The sequence below is a fragment of the Salvia splendens genome, chromosome 2 (genome assembly GCF_004379255.2).
Source record: "Salvia splendens isolate huo1 chromosome 2, SspV2, whole genome shotgun sequence".
Classification (NCBI taxonomy): domain Eukaryota; kingdom Viridiplantae; phylum Streptophyta; class Magnoliopsida; order Lamiales; family Lamiaceae; genus Salvia; species Salvia splendens.
The window spans coordinates 37,321,790-37,341,095 of NC_056033.1; the positions used below are offsets into that span (position 1 = coordinate 37,321,790).

At 36.5% G+C, this 19,306-nt stretch overlaps 3 protein-coding genes across 7 annotated transcripts; 2 read left to right on the forward strand and 1 right to left on the reverse strand.

Annotated features, from left to right (window-relative positions):
* Positions 1-659: 659 nt before the first annotated feature.
* LOC121792580 (UDP-glucuronate 4-epimerase 3-like) lies at positions 660-2,760 on the forward strand. The gene has a single exon (XM_042190571.1). The coding sequence runs from the start codon at positions 1,085-1,087 to the stop codon at positions 2,378-2,380; it is 1,296 nt and encodes a 431-aa protein (XP_042046505.1). The 5' UTR covers positions 660-1,084; the 3' UTR covers positions 2,381-2,760.
* Positions 2,761-3,872: 1,112 nt separating this feature from the next.
* LOC121792582 (tRNA 2'-phosphotransferase 1-like) lies at positions 3,873-7,796 on the reverse strand. 4 transcript variants are annotated; one of them, XM_042190577.1, is made up of 9 exons: positions 7,511-7,796; positions 6,754-6,837; positions 6,459-6,584; positions 5,773-5,939; positions 5,515-5,604; positions 4,881-4,935; positions 4,673-4,795; positions 4,370-4,426; positions 3,873-4,289 (listed from the first exon to the last, which is right to left on the reverse strand). In XM_042190577.1, exons 2-9 carry the CDS (start codon positions 6,779-6,781, stop codon positions 4,165-4,167), a joined length of 771 nt encoding a protein of 256 aa, XP_042046511.1. In that variant the 5' UTR covers positions 6,782-6,837; positions 7,511-7,796; the 3' UTR covers positions 3,873-4,164. The 4 variants fall into 4 exon arrangements, with proteins under 4 accessions (XP_042046511.1, XP_042046509.1, XP_042046508.1 ...); XM_042190575.1 differs by having other exon boundaries at positions 5,773-5,920; positions 7,511-7,795; XM_042190574.1 differs by having other exon boundaries at positions 5,773-5,920; positions 6,754-6,926; positions 7,511-7,795.
* Positions 7,797-7,941: 145 nt separating this feature from the next.
* LOC121792581 (tubulin-folding cofactor D-like) lies at positions 7,942-18,225 on the forward strand. Of its 2 annotated transcripts, none has more exons than XM_042190573.1 (18): positions 7,942-8,195; positions 9,070-9,617; positions 9,805-9,907; positions 10,517-10,693; positions 11,310-11,501; positions 11,709-11,825; positions 12,271-12,375; positions 12,949-13,119; positions 13,207-13,422; positions 13,935-14,133; positions 14,534-14,739; positions 14,831-15,055; positions 15,180-15,731; positions 15,808-16,071; positions 16,896-16,940; positions 17,323-17,508; positions 17,589-17,893; positions 17,965-18,225. In XM_042190573.1, exons 1-17 carry the CDS (start codon positions 8,004-8,006, stop codon positions 17,877-17,879), a joined length of 3,789 nt encoding a protein of 1,262 aa, XP_042046507.1. In that variant the 5' UTR covers positions 7,942-8,003; the 3' UTR covers positions 17,880-17,893; positions 17,965-18,225. The 2 variants fall into 2 exon arrangements, with proteins under 2 accessions (XP_042046507.1, XP_042046506.1); XM_042190572.1 differs by having other exon boundaries at positions 7,943-8,195; positions 17,589-17,891; positions 17,973-18,225.
* The last annotated feature ends 1,081 nt before the right edge of the window (positions 18,226-19,306 follow it).

Genomic DNA, 19,306 nt, shown 5'->3' on the forward strand with positions numbered 1-19,306 from the left:
GAAAAGTAAATACATATTTACCTACATCCACTCATTTCCAACCCACAAGCCCTAAATTCAACAAACCCTAATATGAAGTACTACTACTACTACCCTGTTTACCATTAGAGGTCTCATTTATTAGAAGCACAGATTTTAAAAAATGTTAAGAAAAGTTGATAAAAAAAAGTTAATGGAATATGAGTCTAACTTGTATATATTAGTTTTAAATGAAATTTGGATGGAATTAGTTAGTGGAATATGAGACAGACTCTATTACCATTTATAATAAAATTGAACCGGAACTCTTATTCGTAGACGAACTAAAATGGAAAAACAGGACTCCTATTCGAGTACGGAGGGAGTACTTGTTATCCTATAATCTCAATATCAAGCACCCAAGTAAAACATCATTATTTATATTTGATAATTAGAATAAATACCATTATACATGCATATAAGAAGACCTAATCAAATAAAAAAGGAATCTAACTAAAACAACAAAACCCTCTAACCTTGAAGGAAATATCAATGATACAGGAAGAAGCCATTGTAGGAGAAAGGATAGTCCAAAATGCATTTATTGTACTAATCATATTTAATTAAGATTAAGAAAAAGCATTAATCATAGCTTCATTTGGACTCTCTCAATCAAATCATTAGTCCACTCTCTAAACTCCTAAAATTTAGTTCATTTATTTTAAACTTTTTCAAACTCAAACTGAAACCCCATCTTCTCCCTCCTCCGTATCCCCTCATTCTTATCTCTACACTCCCTCAACTCTCTCTCTCTCTGCAAAAATCGAAATCTTTTTTCCTTCTGCATTTCACAAAAGCGGAAATGATCTTCGAAGAGAACCCATCTCTTCAAGAAACCTGTTTCCACATCAATAAAGCTGTATTGCTCGTATTCTGAAAAAACCCTTTTCGATTATTTTACTTTTCCCCCAAATCTTTGACACCGCATTCATCGGAACGAAGCAAAAGATCGAAATTCGATCGCAGTCCGAGAAAAATCTGAAGATTGGAGTGGCAAAAGGGGCTGAATTCGAAGTGGGGGGATTTCTCAAATCTTTTAAGAAATTTTCAGTGGATTGTGTCACAGATGAAGCACATTGACAGCCCATCAACCCCTGGGAAATTCAAGATGGAGAAAGCTCCGTACAACCGGCTGCGGCTGCAATCTTCAATAGCTAAGCTCACTTTTTGGTCTCTTGTATTTGTTGGAATGATATTCGTATTCTTCTATAGATCACCGTCTTCTTTGAACCCGGTCTCCTCAGATCTTTCTAGAAGGTCTCTTAGAACTAGCTCGTATTCAGGCCCTAATTTCGAAAAAAAGGTTAGGCAATCTGCTAAGCCTAGGTCAAGGCATGGCATGTCTGTGTTGGTCACAGGGGCTGCTGGTTTTGTAGGCACTCATGTCTCCGCCTCGCTTAAGAGGCGAGGGGATGGCGTTTTGGGGCTCGATAATTTCAACAGTTACTATGATCCTTCGCTTAAGCGGGCGAGGCAGACACTGTTAGAGCGTAGTGGGGTGTACATTGTGGAGGGTGATATCAATGATGGTGAATTGTTGGCTAAGCTGTTTGATATCGTGCCTTTCACTCATGTTATGCATCTGGCAGCGCAGGCTGGTGTGCGTTTCGCCATGGAGAATCCTAGCTCGTATGTTCATAGCAACATTGCTGGCCTTGTTAGTGTGCTCGAGTTTTGCAAGAATGCGAATCCTCAGCCTGCTATAGTTTGGGCATCAAGTAGCTCAGTGTATGGACTGAACACAAAGGTGCCCTTTTCTGAGAGGGATAGGACTGATCAGCCTGCTAGTTTGTATGCAGCTACTAAGAAGGCTGGTGAGGAGATCGCACACACGTATAACCACATATACGGGCTTTCGCTGACAGGGTTGAGGTTTTTCACGGTTTATGGACCTTGGGGCAGGCCTGACATGGCTTACTTCTTCTTTACTAGGGATATCTTGAAAGGGAAGTCTATTCCAATCTTTGAAGCGGTTAATCACGGCACCGTGGCGAGGGATTTTACCTTCATTGAGGATATAGTGATGGGCAGTTTAGCTGCACTGGATACTGCAGAGAAGAGTACTGGCAGCGGTGGCAAGAAGAAGGGGCCGGCTCAGTTGCGCGTTTATAATTTGGGAAACACGTCTCCTGTGCCTGTGGGGGATCTAGTGAGCATTTTGGAGAAGTTGCTTAAGGTGAAGGCAAAGAGGTTGGTCATGAAGATGCCGAGGAATGGGGATGTGCCGTTTACGCATGCTAACATAAGCTTGGCTGAGAGGGAGCTTGGCTATAAGCCCACAACAGATCTGCATACCGGGTTGAAGAAATTTGTTCAATGGTATCTTAGTTACTATGTTGATGGCAAGAAGAGCACTCAGTGATACATTTTTTTTCACAAATTGTGCGGTAGGATTGTTCTATTCTTGTTCATTTGGATTGATATGATTGTTTTCTGAACTATTTTGTTCACCTCCTCTGATTATCTTGTTATCACATATCTTGATAATGCCATATAAAGATAATATCCATGATCCGACGATGAAGAAGCTCTTTTGGTTGTTGGGCTTTGATCCTTGCCCCTTGGTGTTCTGACCTGCATCGAAGCACAAATCAAATCTGGTATCCAGTAGGATTGTGATTGTTGTAACTTTACCACTGTAAAATTCCTTACTGAGAGCAATTTACTCATTGATGGACATGTACGATTTGGATCCAATTCAAATAAATAGCAGAGATTAGTATGTCTGCTAAACTTTCCACATGAATTTCTTATATAAACTGGGACTTCATCAGCTGCATTTTATTCTTGCTGTGATGATGTCCACATTAATATTCAGTTTCACCAAGTTCATTGCCCTCTTATTAGCGCAGTGTTATCCCGCTGCTTTGCTCTTGCTAGGCATGTATGATACACATCTGTTAATCAATTAGTCCATATTTTTGGTTCTCTGTGTTTTATATACTCTTGCAGCTACAACTTGGAGACATGACTGGCCAACTCTGATAACTGATCTTCATTCTTTCCTGAGATGCTACATGAGGGTCATGATTTGGCAGGGAAGTCGTTCACGAACCTATGTGATTTTGTCTCTTGATTGTTTGATTTCATATGCATTCATGGGGGTAGTGGATGGTCCTTTTTATGAACTTTGATAGACCCGACTTGTGGACTTACATGAAGAGAAAGATACGTGTAGAGTTTTGTTACTATTACTGCCTTAGGTCTTAGTCACAGCTTACTTCAATTATCATACTCTTTAGAGTTAGTTGAAAAGCTTACAGTTGTAGGTTGAGAAAGGGAAACACAACTTAATTGTGGCATAATCAAAGAAAGGGTCCAAATCAATTATGTATGCATATTAGGTTTGTGGTCATCTTAGTGTTTTTTTTTTGTATGTTTCGTACCTGTAGAAGAAAGTATAAAATCATCAACCAGTTGAACTGTAACCGTCTCGTGCTATTTTGGTATAGTTCATTTTATTACACGGCTATGTTCCATCCGTGTTTCTGAATGTAATGCGATATGATATCTGCCTGGTTTGGGTATTCGCCCAGTTTTCTTGGTAGTGGTACATTTTAGTGTTTGTAAGAATATCTTTGTGTTTCAGTTTTCAGTCACTTTTATGTGTGATTATTTCTGCTTGTTTCAGCCGTCTGGTTTACTGTTTTGTTCACCAATGATGTTAGATTAGGGATATCTTGGAACAAGATGTCATTTTCAACCCATTAAGATTTTTCGTTGCAACGATGTAATATTACTACACTAGACAAAGTACTTGGGCATTTTGTATAAGAAAGTATGAGTGGTTGGTTGAAAATTAAGACACTTTATCAGGTTAAGGAGATTTTAATAAACATCAAATAACATGCTACTGAGATAATATGATCGCACTCCATCAACAAGGTTTCTTGTATCTTGTACAAAATCTCATCGTTCAAAATCGATAGATCCTCCAAAGAAGCAAAAAAGCAATGGCAATATACTAGAGTATTTACACATTTAGGATAAAGATTATGCTGAAACATGGTTCTCACTCATTGGAGCAGATAAACACACCCTTCTCTGTGATGTTTCGTACAAGGAAATGGAGATCGTCTAAGTGTGCATAAAGAAGCATCGTGTTTCACATTGAAAGAGGATTTCAATTGGAATACCCATTGCTGTCTAAAAAGGTATGGGTTGTCTCTGAGGCCAAGATTCTATCTTCTGGAAGTACTTAACAGACACCACTCCATCAAAACCCTCGGTTAAAATCACCTTGTTGTCGGATACATAAAGTTTCATTCCCTCTGAGTACAGAGAAGAATATCAGCAGATGCAATACAAAACCATTCATGTCTGTTGTGAACTACCATGTTCAGTGGAGTACCTTCCATAGCTTTTTTCACATCAAGAAAGATTAACGTGTCAACATCTCGCCGCATACCTGAAAAATTAGTTCATACATATCAAGACATCTTTCAGAAATATGATGATTTCTAATGCACATGTTAAATTATCGCCAGTCGTCTGAGCTCCTCCAATCTATAGTTATTCCAGGCTATTATATTAGTAGTAATTATGAAACTATGCAACCAAGGTTTAAAAGTATAATTTTATATATGGAGAAATTAGTGAAATTCGTTGAACTTATGTTAGTTATAAGAGTGATTTCACAAAGGCAAGATCATACCACTAACAACTTCTGCATCCCTAGGCAGGCCACTACAGAAATGCACGTGTAACCTCTGCATGCGCTTGAGACCCTCCCTTAGGATTGATTCCAAGTTCTTCTTGTAGGTTCCATGCACACAAACTTACAAAACCAAGCATGCATGAAAGATGTGATACAGTTTATCATATCTGACGATGAAAAAGAGGGCAATCAATATAAATCTAACCTGAAATTTCTTCAGGTGAAAGTATAGGTTTCAACAGGCTCTCTGTTTCCACTGTCTGTCAAACAAAATGACAATGCAGGAAAATTTTTAAGAATAATTAGAACATATTTGACACAGCTAGTACACCATTTAAGAGTTAGAATCAGAAAAACAATTTTGAAGAACGATGAATATGACAAGAACTAAAGATCCCAAACTGAGCACAAATTCCACAATTTTAGATACCAGTACAAAGGCAGACAAAAGGTTACACCATTACAGTATTAATAAAAAATGCACACACTATAATGTTAGGTACTCCGTATATTATTATTAGATAATCAATTGAATTTTAGAATCATATATTAGTAATCATGCCTTGCATCACATATTGTCAACTTAACTAGAGAGGTACATGCACCTCAAAAATAAAATAAATAAAATACTACTAAGGTGCTTGAGCTCCTCTTTAGGTTGCAAGTCATCAAGGAAGTTCCATTTTTGACAAATTCTAAGGAATTATAAATACCTTTCTATAATTTCTGTGACTGGACACAGAAGTTTAGAAGGCAATGATAACTTTCAGTTAGCATTTTTTTAAAAATCCAACCAAAACACAGCCTCTTTTGTAATAGTATTTCGTAAGGCATATTACCACTACACTGTGACCTTGGTTTGCACGTAGCAAAAGCTCTCCATTTTCTTCCAATAGGCTAAACCGCTGTTTGTTATCTTGTCTGACAGCCTGTGGACATATTAAAAGTATCAAAAGTATTTACACATAAACTAAAGTGAAAAAGAAACAAAAGATTTGGTTAAAGAAAAGCATGCATCAAAAGAAAACAAAACCACACATGATACCGATGGCAAATAAACTTGAAGATACATTAAACTTGTAGATTAAGAGTCAAACCTCTCTAATATCTTCAACTGTGTGTGATCGCAATGGAATATTTGCCATAGTTTTCAAATTTAACTTAAGTAGATCTTGGACCTTGACATAACCATCATTCCTCATGTCCAGATTCAAGTCAGAGGCCTGGTGTCTCAATATGCGTGTTCTGGAGTTTATACAACAACCTAGCTTATATGATAATGATAAGAGATCTATTCAACACGTAAAACTATTAGGATTTAGAGTTTAGCAAATATAAAATTAAAAATCTATCAAACTAGTCCAACTTCTAAAATCATAACACGTAGCCCGTCTTTCCAAGTTTATTCACTTCCCCCACGAAAGATGATATAATAATACTATGAGGTGATTAGCGTCCATCACAAAACTTACTTTTCTAGAAATTTTTCTTAGCATAAAAGTGGCATCAAGGCCTTTTCAAAGACATTCAAAGTTTTCAATGAGTTTATTAGAATACAGTACCCAATCATCTATGGATACTATCAACAAAGAAAGAGTTCCCTAAATTATTTCTCATGTTTAAATTGGCTACTCTTCCTAGCATCTGCTCTTCATTCTTTTTCATACAAATATACAGGATGCTTGTCTATAACTGATTGTATGATCCTACACCAACATGAAAAAACCATTCCAAGAAAGTAAAGGAATAAAATTCCAACAGAAAGACCAACATAACCACATACAGCAGTCTGCCAAGTGCATTAATCTTATCATTTCCAGAAGAGGTTCTGCCATTCCCTCTTGATCTTTGGCGGTTATCTTTCGTCTCGATTCCTCTACCTCTGCCACCACTACTGCCAGAAGAGGTTCTGCCACATAAATTATTACACCACATAAATCATTATGCCAAAAATCAGACACAGAAGCATGAAAAATAATATACAGAAGCTCATTCAGCCAATATTTCTTTCTTTAAAATAGAAAATTCCATGATACTATGATAGAGATTAAAAGAAGAAGAAAAAACAAGAAACAAACCCTTTGTTATAATGAGCTGAGGTAACATAACTGGGGTTTCCAGCTGCGTTGCGATGACTTTCCATCAATCTTGAGTGTTGGAATCTGGAATGTTGCAACAAGGAACGAGAATCAACTATGGAAGGTGTCAGCGATAGAAGGCGGTAACCTAGAACGCGGAAAGCTACAGACATCTACAGATGTATTACATTCGTTAGTTGGCGTGACTGAAAAATTGGCAAGAATGTGAAATGAAAGAATGTTATGTTTCTAAGTGATTAGGATCTACTTGAACAATTATAACATGCTTTCATTTCAAAATTCCACACGCTATGTTGCTTTAACCACAAAGTATTTACTATTTGTAGCAGGTACCAACATTCAACCACAAAGCATATGTTTTTAGGTATTAATTCAAGTTTGGAACACATGGATTGGTGTGCAAGTGGAGGTGAGAAGCTAAAAACACATACAACACTAAACTGCATAAAAAAGAGAGCAAACATGGTACTGTGATGATCAAATTTTCTGTCTTTTTTCCATCAAGACAAGCTGTGGTAACGAGAAGAAAACAAGCAGGTAAATATATTATTGCAGGGTATAATGAATCCCTTTTCTATTTCTACTTTAAATGAGACAAGCACGTAAATTAAAATTAATGAAATTAACGTTTGTGGTAGACCTAAAGATGGGAAGTCCAATGGTTAACGAAGACAGAGATATGGAGATGACTTGAAAGCTGATTCTAAGTAGAGAGAGGTATGTAGGAGTCATTTACCAGATGTGAGAAAGACCCCGGTGGCAGAGAAAGACTCAATAATGAATTCGGTGGCGGTGGCAAGGCGGCAACGGCGAGAAGGCAAGGAAGGCTGTGGTGTGTGTGAGAGGAGGGTAGGGTTTGGGATTGAGATTGAGAATTCAGGAGGGTAAGACTATGTAAATTAGGGAGATTATAGATGGGGTTTCACGATTGACGAGAAGGTGGAATCAATATAATGAGATTGCAATTGGGAGAAGAAATCAAGAAAGTGTCGAAGTGGTATTGAATGTTTATGATTTTTTTTTTCCTTTTTGATCGACTATTATTATTATTATTATTATTATTATTATTATTATTATTATTATTATTATTATTATTATTATTATTATTATTATTATTATTATTATTATTATTATTAGTTTCAAATAAAAACCTAAATACGCGAAAAAATGCAAGAGTAAAATCAGTAGTGACGAAGTAGCAGAAAGCAAAGTTTACAGTTTGAGAAGTTATGTCAATGAAGGAAGAAGCTTCAGCTTCACCATCCCTACAGGGGGAAGTAGAAGACGAGTACGATTCCAAGGAGAGTGTATTGCAGCGATACTTTCTTCAAGAATGGAAGCTCGTCAAATCCCTACTCGACAACATTGTTTCCGCTCGCCGCGTCTCCGATCTCTCTGCCGTCCACAAAATTCGATCCATTGTACGCTGCCCTAATTTCAGACTGTGAACTTTATGTTTTACATTGCTGGAACTTGGGGCGTTTTTTTTTGTTTTACTTTACCAGCAATTATGTTTGATTCGATTGATAGTTGTCAATTATGCTAAACTAGTGGCGATGGATAAAGCGTTAGTAGATGTTCAGTTTTGGAGATTGTAAACGGCTGAAGCTTGTGCACGATTGCTTTATTGAGTCATTATGCTTGCATTGCTGTTGCTGATTGGTACCTTGTAGTGTTTAATTTGAGAAGCGTCGATGAACACTGTGGCGGGATGATGTCTGTAAATCATAAAGTTGCTAGCTTTAGTTACTGGATAGGGAGCCCTGAAATAAAAGTCTGGAGTAAAATGTCTGTAGAATTATGATTCTTGGCTGCTGCTTTTGCTGCTGTATTATGGCATTTCTGGAAAACAATTATTTTCATCTTTTTGCTGAATCTCTGTTTCCTGAAGATTGTGTTAATGGTGGGTCAGTGCTGATTCGTTTTGAATTTATGATTGCTGATTTCATTTTACATATGGCATATGTAGAATGCAATGCCATTGAGTCTTGTTTTCATTAATGATTTCTGTAATGGTGGCTCAACGTTAACACATTGTTTATTTTTCTGATGGTTCATTATTCATTCTTTTCTTTTAACTATTTTGTATGTTTTTATGCTTCTTGAAAACATGCCTCTAGGGGAAAATAATCTCTGAAGTGGTAGTATATTTGTTGATTTTGGAAGCCATAAATGCAACTGGCTCTATGTTTTTTATGAGTCTGCTAATGTTTTTCTCCCCATAACAGATTTATTTTAATAATACATGGCTTCTATTTTGAACTTTGCATTGACTTCTATAATGTCTATGTGCAGTTGGATAAATATCAGGAGCAAGGCCAGCTCTTAGAACCATATCTTGAGATCATAATTTCACCTCTGATGGATATTGTCCGATCAAGAGCGGTAGAATTAGGGACAGCCTCCAATGAAATCACTGAAGTGATCCAGCCTATATGCATAATAATATATTCTTTGGTTACAGTTTGTGGGTACAAGTCTATTATTAGGTTCTTTCCTCATCAGGTCTCAGATCTTGAACTTGCGGTATCTCTTTTGGAGAAATGTCATGCCACAAATTCTGATACCTCACTAAGGCAAGAAAGTACTGGAGCAATGGAAACAAAATGTGTCGTACTTCTTTGGCTTTCTATTCTCGTGTTGATTCCTTTTGACCTATCCTCTGTGGATACTAGCATGGCTAGTAGTGACTATACTGGGAAAGATGAGCCTCCTCCATTGGTAGTGCGGATTTTAGAGATCTGTAAGAACTATCTATCAAATGCAGGTCCTATGCGTAGCATAGCTGGATTGCTGCTGTCAAGGCTCTTAACACGGCCAGATATGTCAAAGGCATTCACCAGGTGCATCTTTTCATTGTTATGTTCAGAAGTAAAAAGATGTAATGCCATAAAAGCTAATGGATATGTTTGTGTTCAACATTCTTAAGGAAACATTATCAATAGTTTTTGTTCCCTCACCATGTCCTTTTACTGATGGCACATTTTGCACTTGTTCTTTCCACCTGCTTATTTGTTTGTTATCCTTCAGCTTTATTGATTGGGCGCATGAAACTCTTTCATCTGTGGAGGACAGTGTTATAGACCACTTTCGGTTGTTAGGTGTGGTTGAAGCTTTGGCTGCCATCTTTAAGGTATGCATTTATTGTAAAATAATCTTTCTATGACATGTGTTAGGAGTAAAGGCTGTCACTCGTTTAAATCAAGCACGCGAGGTGCTCGATCTTATAAACTCACTCACACAATCTACTTGAATAAAATGCACCAAAGGATTACCCAACAAATTTGGAATGAAACTCTCGAATAATTATGAAGAAGGATTACAGAACAGGAATGGAAAGAAAAGAAAATAAAAATATAAATCCTCCGCAGAGGCCTACGGCTAGGCTACTGCCGTCCTAAACTGATCTTACTTCTAAGATGATCTCTATCTCCTAAGAATCTCAATATTTATAGACGATTAATGCAGCTAAACAAATCAAATAACAAGCTTAACAAGATTGCCTATTTCTTCTCCCATATCTTCTCCATTAGTTAGCTTGAACAAACTAACCAATCAGCTAGATTTGTGGAACTATCCGTATCAACATGTTTGCTAAAAATATTAAGATGACTGTCTCCACCACTACCAATCATATATCTAATTCATTTCCTATCTCTTATGTTTTTCATCTTGTACCATTTTCTTGTGAATCTGTTGATCATTAGATTTAGCAATTATTAACTTTTTTGTGAAAACACAGATCGGCAGCACATCAGTATTGCTGAATGTAGTGCCACTTTTATGGAGTGATGCATCTACTTTGATCAAGGCTCGTACTGCTGCTCGGAGTTCTTTACTCCGTAAGTATATTATAAAGCTAACCCAGCGGATTGGGTTAACAATCCTGCCACCTCGCTCAGCAACTTGGCATTATGTGGTCAGTTTCTTTCTTGATTGTCACTTATGTATTTACTTGGTGAATGAGTCTATTTGCTTAATAGACAAATGACAAACAGTTTGTTAAGTTTGCTGAGAACAAGTTCCATTCATATATTCTCCGTAAAGTAAATTTAATTTCCCTAGGAAAGCTTCTTGGAAGAGAAACATGCAAGTTGCTTTTAAGTTGTAGCCGTCTTTCCATATTTTTGTGCTGATATCAGGATCCTTAATAGCTAGTACAGATTCTAGTATGCAAAAAATATATTTTGTTGATGAACTTTTGTGGGTTCACAGTTCATTTTATAAAGAAAAAGAACAAGAGATTGCATGCACATTGGGGTGGAAAGGGAAGGAATCCGAGCAATAGTTGGTGCTCTCTTGAGATTTTTTTTCCAAACTTTTTAGAACAGGTTGACATAAATACTGATGCTAAGCAGAGTACATAATACATATGTGATACGATATAACTGCGGGTTCATAGATAGAGTTAAAAAGAACAATTATTTGATTAAATGATTTGATATAAAGAGAAAATTTGGAAGATTGTGGAAAATTTACGTTGATGTAGCTTCTGGTTCAAACTTGTACTGTCGTTTATGGTTTCAATATTACAGGGTAGAAATAAGATTCTTGGAGAAAACATATCCTTAAATGAGACAAGAAATTTTGAGCAACTAAATAATCCCGTGGACACAAACTCCTGTGATACATCACAAGAAATGAGCTGCCTTGAAGAAGAAGATTTAGATGTTCCAGATGTCCTAGAAGATATTATTGAACTTTTGCTGTCAGGATTGAGAGATACGGTATGCAGAGGCTTGTTTTCAGTTCATTTAATGCTTCAATTTGCATTTTAAGTAGCTTGTGAGCCTTGTCTGCTGGAGTTGCAATCTCATTTGTAGTGGTCTTCCCTGTTACTGTTGATTTTAATGTTTGAAGGAAATAACTATTTTTTATTGGATCAGTAAGGTTCTTAGCTACATTTGATTTATAACCCAGTTTCACTCATGCAGGACACTGTTGTGCGATGGTCTGCTGCAAAAGGTATTGGCCGTGTTTCTTCACGTTTAACTTACTCTCTTGCAGACGAGATCCTCTCATCCGTATTGGAACTCTTTTCTCCTAGTGAGGTATGGCAACATAATCTTGTATTCTTCTTGTTCCCCATTATTGAACTTTTCTGCTTTCTTCTACAACTCTGTAAAGCTTTATATAATCATCCAAAGAGGTACAGTTTCAAAGTGTCAAGTTATAGTATCAAATTCTTCTATTTGTTGCACTTAATATTTCAACACAAGACATGGTAACTTGATTAAGACTGTTTTACCACTGGAAGAACTCACATGAAATAACCACTATGGCCTCTGAATGGAGAGATCCCTAACTCTTGTGGATAGCTAAAACAATTCACTTTGTCATCGCACCTGCACATATGAGATAGAGAAAGCAGCACCAGGATGTTTACCACATCTAGCTAGAATGGTACTCCTCTCAGTGTTGTAGCGGGCAATAAAAGCTGTGATGGAAGTACGGTTTATATCTGATTCTGAATTTGTAGTGTATAATTTATTGCAGGGAGATGGTTCATGGCACGGTGGATGCTTGGCCCTAGGAGAACTTGCACGCAGAGGACTACTCTTACCAATCAGCTTTCCCAAAGTTGTTCCAGTAATCATAAAGGTATGCTTTTTTCTTTTCTCTGTGGTACAGGACTAAAGTTACAATATCTAATCTTTTCAATAGTATTTTGAGTATTTATCAAGCCATTCAGCTTTATCTAAGATTTTGGAGAATGACATGCACCCTTTTATTTTCCATAAGTATGTCTGTTTGATTATCATCACTCTGTTCCATTGATTCCATTCATAGTTTGCTTCATGCATTTTAGCTCAACTCTTTTCTGTTGTGAAGTTCAGAATACCACCTCTCATATCCTGTTGTGGCCTCTCTTGGAAATACTTGATCAGATCCTTTATAGCTGATTCATATTTCTACCCAAAAGCAATTTTCTGTTAAGTCTTTTGTTTTTTTATAAGACAAGGTTGAGACTATTCACTCTTCGAAGTAGTTTGATCTTCATAGCCCACCCTCTTTATGAATTTATCATCTTTTTTTAAGCTTTAAATGATATCCAGAATTATGTTATATTTCCCCTTGTATGCTACTCTTAACTTTGAGCTTCTCTGAGACAAAAGAAATCACAATTGTTCATTTGCTGCTGAGCAGATATGATATATCATCTTTCCTTGATAGGCTTTACATTATGATATTCGAAGAGGACCTCATAGTGTCGGATCCCATGTACGTGATGCTGCTGCTTATGTTTGTTGGGCTTTCGGCCGTGCATATAACCACCGAGACATGAAGAATGTGCTGGAACAGGTTTCTCCACATCTTCTAACAGTGGCGTGCTATGACCGTGAGGTGCATAATCTTTTGCAACAATGTGTATAATGCTGATTTTATTTTGTATTACCATTGTGATGACGAATCTATGAGCTTAATGGTTAGGTTAATTGCAGAAGAGCAGCAGCTGCTGCTTTCCAGGAAAATGTGGGGCGACAAGGGAATTTCTCCCATGGCATTGATATAGTGAATACTGCCGATTATTTTGCACTGTCATCTCGAGCAAACTCGTATCTATCTGTTGCTGTTTTCATTGCTCAATATGATGGCTACCTTCGTCCGTTTGTGGATGAACTGTTGCACAATAAGATATGTCATTGGGTATGTGCTAGCTGGTTTTCTTATAATTTTCAGTTTTTCTTATTTGTTGTGTCTTCTCATTGATATGTTACTCTTTAGCACCAAAAAAATATTACTGCCTATTTTGCTGCCGTCTCAAACTCGTATTTTAGTGTTGCTTTTTTGCATTGTGCAATATGATTGCTACCTTCAACCTTTGGTGGATGAACCATTGCATGATAAAATCTGTCATTGAGTGTGCGCAATCTGGTTCTGGTATTATCTTCAGTTTCATTGTTGTCTCTTCTTGTAGAATCTCTTACTATAATGGACCTTGTTAGGCAGGAACCTCCATTAATTTTTTGAGAAAATGTTATGACAGATTTAATGTTGCAATAAAACGTAATCTAAATTTTTTGTTAGCAATTGCTTTTAGAATGATTTCTTTGTTTTAAAAGATAATGTTGATGTGATTCTCTTTTCATTGCTTTTGTTTCCGCCTATTGTTCTATGATATTTATCGTATGCTCATTCAAATTATGTTGGATGTGCAGGAAAAGGGCTTGAGAGAACTTGCTTCCACTGCCCTTTCGTTGCTTGTAAAGTTTGAGCCTGAATATTTTGCAAATGTAAATTTGGATAAATTAGTTCCTTGCACTTTATCATCTGACTTGTGCATGCGGCACGGTGCAACCTTGGCCACTGGGGAGGTAGTGTTGGCTCTTCATAAGCATAGTTATGCCCTTCCCACAGGTATGTGTTAGTGCCCTGCTTGCCTTATCAATATTTTGGAATATGTTTTTCTCCTGGTCCAGCCTTTTTACCCACTTGCAGTATATTCTGTATGTTAATTTTTTTCTCTTTCAGCTTCTCCAGATACTCTGTTTTTAATATATATACTTGCATAAGATAACCATTAGTTGGCGTTTTATTCATGATTGTCAACGATGCAAGATAAAAAAAATGGCTTTGTTTTACCTTGATATAAATGTGCAAACACTAAGATTCGGTTTGTGCTCTTGAATTCTATGCAAGGGAAGTTGTGTAGTTATAATGAGGGAGCTCTGCTTAAGTAATTTAAACTGACTTTCATTGGAGTCAATGCGATTTACCTGCATTATGACTAATTCACTTTTTGGGTTTATTCTTGCAGATAAGCAAAAAACAGTAGCTGGTATTGTTCCTGCAATTGAGAAAGCACGACTTTATCGTGGTAAAGGAGGAGAAATCATGCGTTCTGCTGTTTCTCGTTTCATTAAGTGCATCTCCATAGCTAAAATATCTCTAACTGAAAAGATTAAACGAAGTTTGCTTGATACCCTAAATGAGAATTTGAAGCATCCAAGTTCTAACATACAGGTTTTCCCTTCACCCTTTTATACTTCCAGGCTTCCAGCCAAATTTCATTTGCCTGCCTCTTGAATTATAAAATTTTTATTCTTGCTTTTAGAATGTTGCTGTTGAAGCCCTCAAGCACTACATTCCCACTTACTTTGTAATGATGGAGAACAAGGGAGTCAATGATATCATGTCAAGATATCTTGAACAGTTAAGTGACCCTAATGTGGCTGCAAGAAGAGGATCAGCTCTGGCACTTGGTGTTCTACCTCTTGAGCTTCTGTCTAGAGGGTGGAAATCTGTAATAACAAAGCTCTGCCGTTCATGTAAAATTGAGGTATAAATATGGTTTCTTTTGTTAATGGAATGGCAAGATCTATATCATCTAAAACTACATCCTCAGCTACTGTTGAATTAAGAAAGATGAGGGCACTTATTTGACTGAATTCTTGTGTATGCAGGATAATCCAGATGATAGGGATGCTGAAGCAAGGGTCAATGCTGTCAGAGGACTTGTATCTGTTTGTGAAACTTTGTCTGAGGCTGGAGAAGCATCTGATTTTCTTTCTGGAGAAGATGGGATCGCCTTGTTTCCCCTTATTAAGAATGAAGTGATGGGCAGTCTTTTTATAGCTCTTGAAGATTATTCCACTGACAACAGGGGCGATATAGGTTCTTGGGTTCGTGAGGCTGCATTGGATGGCCTTGAGAGATGTACATACATTCTGTGCAAGAGAGATTCTCTAAATAAAGAGAAACCATCTTCTTTACAACTTGAAAAAGGTGATAACTCAGGTGATGATCACTTCTGCTCATATTTTGAGGCCAGTTTGGCCAATAATTTAGTTGGAGGCGTTGTAAAACAAGCTGTCGAGAAGATGGATAAATTGCGGGAGTTAGCAGCAAGGATTCTCCAAAGACTCCTCCATAATAAAACCATTTTTGTGCCACATATACCACACAGGGAAATTCTTGAGCATATAGTTCCAAATGAGGCTGAGCTCCAGTGGGGGGTAAGTTAACTAGCAAATTGTTCTGATATTGTTGAATGTTTAGTTTATTTGAGAATATAATTTGATTTAAATGCAGGTTCCAACATTTTCATATCCTCGTTTTGTTCAACTCCTTAAAGTTGGTTGCTATAGCAAATATGTAGTGTCTGGGTTGGTTATCTCCATTGGTGGTCTACAAGAGTCTTTGAGAAAGGCATCGCTCAGTGCGTTGCTAGATTATCTTCAGAATAAAATAACTGAAGGCCACAATGATTCTAAAGAACCCAGTTTGTCAATGGACATTCTATGGATCCTTCAGAAATATCGAAGGTGTGATAGAGTCATTGTACCCACTTTGAAGGTAAGTTTATTATTTGGCTTTATTGTCTGTATGAATGATATGTCTAACTTGGGTGCATTTTATGTATACACAACCTTTGCGAATTATTCTGTTTTGAGGTTTAAATACATACTTACCCCAAAATCCTCTGTTTCAAGATTCCACAAAATGTTTATGGGGACAAGATTCAAATAGAATTTGAAATAATTGTTGTTTCTGGTAGATTTTGTTTTTGCTGGATCGCAAAACAGTTCAATTCTAATTCCGAAATATCCATTACAAACTTGAACCGTGATCAATGTGGATTATGATCCTTTACATTGCACTGTTGTCGTAATTCGTTAAGACAAACCGAACTAGCTATAACAGACATCTTTTTCTAGATATTTGAACTCAATCAAACATGATGATTGTTAAAGTACTGAAAAAATTGTCTTATTCATTTCTTTGGCCTAATCTGTCATTCTTGTTGCTCGCCAGATTTGGTGTGCCACTTGTTAGAAAAAGTTTGTATATAAAATTATACAATGAGATCGGATGATCCAGACCAATAAAATCTACACCACTTAAGCTCTCTGTACTCAATGCAAAGAAGGAATAAGGATCAATAACTGTAGACAACATGACAAATTCTAATGCATAAGCAGCTTGCTAGGAAGGCAGTGGAGGAAGCCAAAGAGAGAACGAGAGAGATGAAACAAATCAAGACAAAGAAAATCCTAATAAATATCTTATTTATGTCATTCATGCTGAAACCGGATACCATTTTTCATCTTGATTTAGAATGTGTATATCTCTGTGCTATTTTCCTTGAAAGCCTTACCATTTCCTTCCTTTTATCTCAGACTATTGAGATTCTCTTCAGTCGGAAGTTGTTGTTGAACATGGAGGTCAGTATGTTTTGCTCTTTAGCATTTCTATTTAGTGTTGCTTAATATATTGGCTTGTAGTCAGTTAACACGTCTATATGATGCTGCGTTGTCTATCTAACACTTTCATCGATATTTAGTGATGGTTTGTGTTTTGTTTTCTCGTCATTTATGCATCAGCACTGAATTAGGCTCGTTAAAGCAAGTATTTTCTGACATTATCTAACCAGACCGCATATAGTTCTTACTCCTGTTGGTGCTATTAACCCCATAATTTTTGAATTAAGATTTTAAGCTGAGATTCCACATTCTGTTCTGTCAACAAGTTAATCTGTTGTGCCCCATTCTGTAATTCACACACATGTTTTGTCTTTCCTTACTAATGCTACTTATGATTTCTCAGGACGACACTCCAGTATTTTGTGTGGGCGTTCTGGATTCTCTCACTGTAGAGTTGAGAGGAACAAAGGACTTCTCTAAGTTAAATGCAGGAATTGCAATACTAGGATATATTGCTTCAATTTCAGATCCTATCAGCATTAGGGCATTCTCTCATATACTGACTTTCCTGGCCCACCGTTATCCAAAGGTATGTATTGCTAAAATGTCAACAGTACTAATAAACGATTTTATCTTAATATGCTAATGGTATTTTGCTTCTCCTTCCAGATCCGAAAATATGCTGCTGAACAAGTATACCTCGTGCTTCTGGAAAATGAGAATCTAATTTCAGCAGACAAACTAAACGAAGCGACTGAAATCATTACTGAAAATTGCTGGGAAGGTGATGTAGAAGAAGCAAAGAAGAGAAGGCTGCTGCTGTACAAGATAGCCAATGTTGAAACTGCAGCAACAGTAAATGCTACTAAGAAAGAATCTGGAAAGGCTGTCGATCAAAATCAGGCTTCTGATGATGAGAATGCGTCCTACTCTTCATTGGTGGGATCAGCTGGATTTTAGGACCCGAAATAGGTATGTCTGTGTCCGAGCCCCTCTCTGTCATCTCTTGTAACAAAAAAATTGATGCTTTTACTAATGCAATTATTGTTTCAGATATTTGATCAACTTGTTGTCTGAAGCAAGCTAACTGCAAAAATGCAAGTTTGTTCAAGGTTAATTAAGGTAACCCCTTGTTTCATCGTCTTGTGCTGTTCAACGAAACCATGTCAACATATGAGCTATGTATTTACAAATTTTGTTTGCCTTTTTTCGATTTTGAAAATGACTATTCCAAGTATTTTTTTTCGCAATGTAGAAGGAATCTCAATCATTATATGATAACTTATTTTTCTTTTTCTTTCCTTCACCACTTATGAAACTGCCAACGACTTGATCAGAAATGATTATAAAGTTGTCTTATCTAGAACCTGTTTATACATTGTTCGAGAGAAGCTAACGCTGAAAAATGGTCTACTAACAAGTGTCCAAGTTGAAGTTATTGAATAGGTGAAATGCTATTTTAAAATGGAAAACGATCAAACATGTTAATTTATGTGTGTAATTGAGTTTCTAGAAATGCACACGTGTTTATTTGGCCATTACGAATGAAGATCCTCATGTTTTCTATTAAGGTCTCACATCAATTATGCTGAATATTTACTAGGGAAAAATATAATTTCACTACAAATTAAGTTATCCGATATTTTTGTTAAATTAAGATTAGTTCTTTATATTTGACAAGTGACTATTTTTTATAAAATTATATAGTCGCCGACAACAAAATAGTTGCTGAAAATAGTAGTAGTTGTGTTTTTTATATGCTGATTGAAATTCTAAATTCATAACCAACCTCAATTAGAGTATTGATAATCACAAGTGGAAGTGGTACGCTTTTTTAATTTTTTCAATAAGAGTGATGCACTTAATTGGTCTTCAGCCATCCGTTGAACATGATATCTTTGTTAATATATACATATGTGCGATTAATTCGTCGAAATTTCAATAATTTTCTACATATTTGGAGTTGAAGACACGCGTGTGCACATTATTCTGAATTTTGAACTATAGTTGAATTTTCTATACATTCAATTTAGTGGGGCTTTAATAATTAGGACAGACTGTGAAGTATGAATTGAACTCGAAATCTAAAGTGCTTCGAAATGGCCATTACCATTACTTCGCGCTCATTCCACTTGCTTTCCAACAATTTTTGAATACAGAGTCAAACATTGAACAAATCTTAGAAGTTGAGTATAAGCTTTAATTTCCATGTATCGGAATATTGTAGTGATCCATAAGTTCGAGAGAGAGTGAAAGATTATCGATTGATATGAGACTCATTCATCCTTAACCAAATGACTAGATAATAGATCACTGCCTTTGGGTATGAAACAATTTTAAGTTATTGGACTTATTCTCCTATTCTTCAAGTTACTATAAATCAGCAC

What these genes read in the sequence shown, in the direction of transcription:
- LOC121792580 (XM_042190571.1), top strand. Translation starts at nt 1,085, where the DNA reads ATGAAGCACATTGACAGCCCATCAACCCCTGGGAAATTCAAGATGGAG.
- LOC121792582 (XM_042190574.1), bottom strand. Translation starts at nt 6,926, where the DNA reads ATGTCTGTAGCTTTCCGCGTTCTAGGTTACCGCCTTCTATCGCTGACA. An exon ending in AATGCACTTGGCAGACTGCT is followed by an intron (nt 5,921 to 6,458) that starts GTATGTGGTTAT and finishes TATAAACTCCAG; the next exon opens with AACACGCATATTGAGACACC. An exon ending in TGTGAAAAAAGCTATGGAAG is followed by an intron (nt 4,290 to 4,369) that starts GTACTCCACTGA and finishes CTCTGTACTCAG; the next exon opens with AGGGAATGAAACTTTATGTA.
- LOC121792581 (XM_042190573.1), top strand. Translation starts at nt 8,004, where the DNA reads ATGTCAATGAAGGAAGAAGCTTCAGCTTCACCATCCCTACAGGGGGAA. An exon ending in CTTTGGCTGCCATCTTTAAG is followed by an intron (nt 9,908 to 10,516) that starts GTATGCATTTAT and finishes GTGAAAACACAG; the next exon opens with ATCGGCAGCACATCAGTATT. An exon ending in ATCCAAGTTCTAACATACAG is followed by an intron (nt 14,740 to 14,830) that starts GTTTTCCCTTCA and finishes TCTTGCTTTTAG; the next exon opens with AATGTTGCTGTTGAAGCCCT.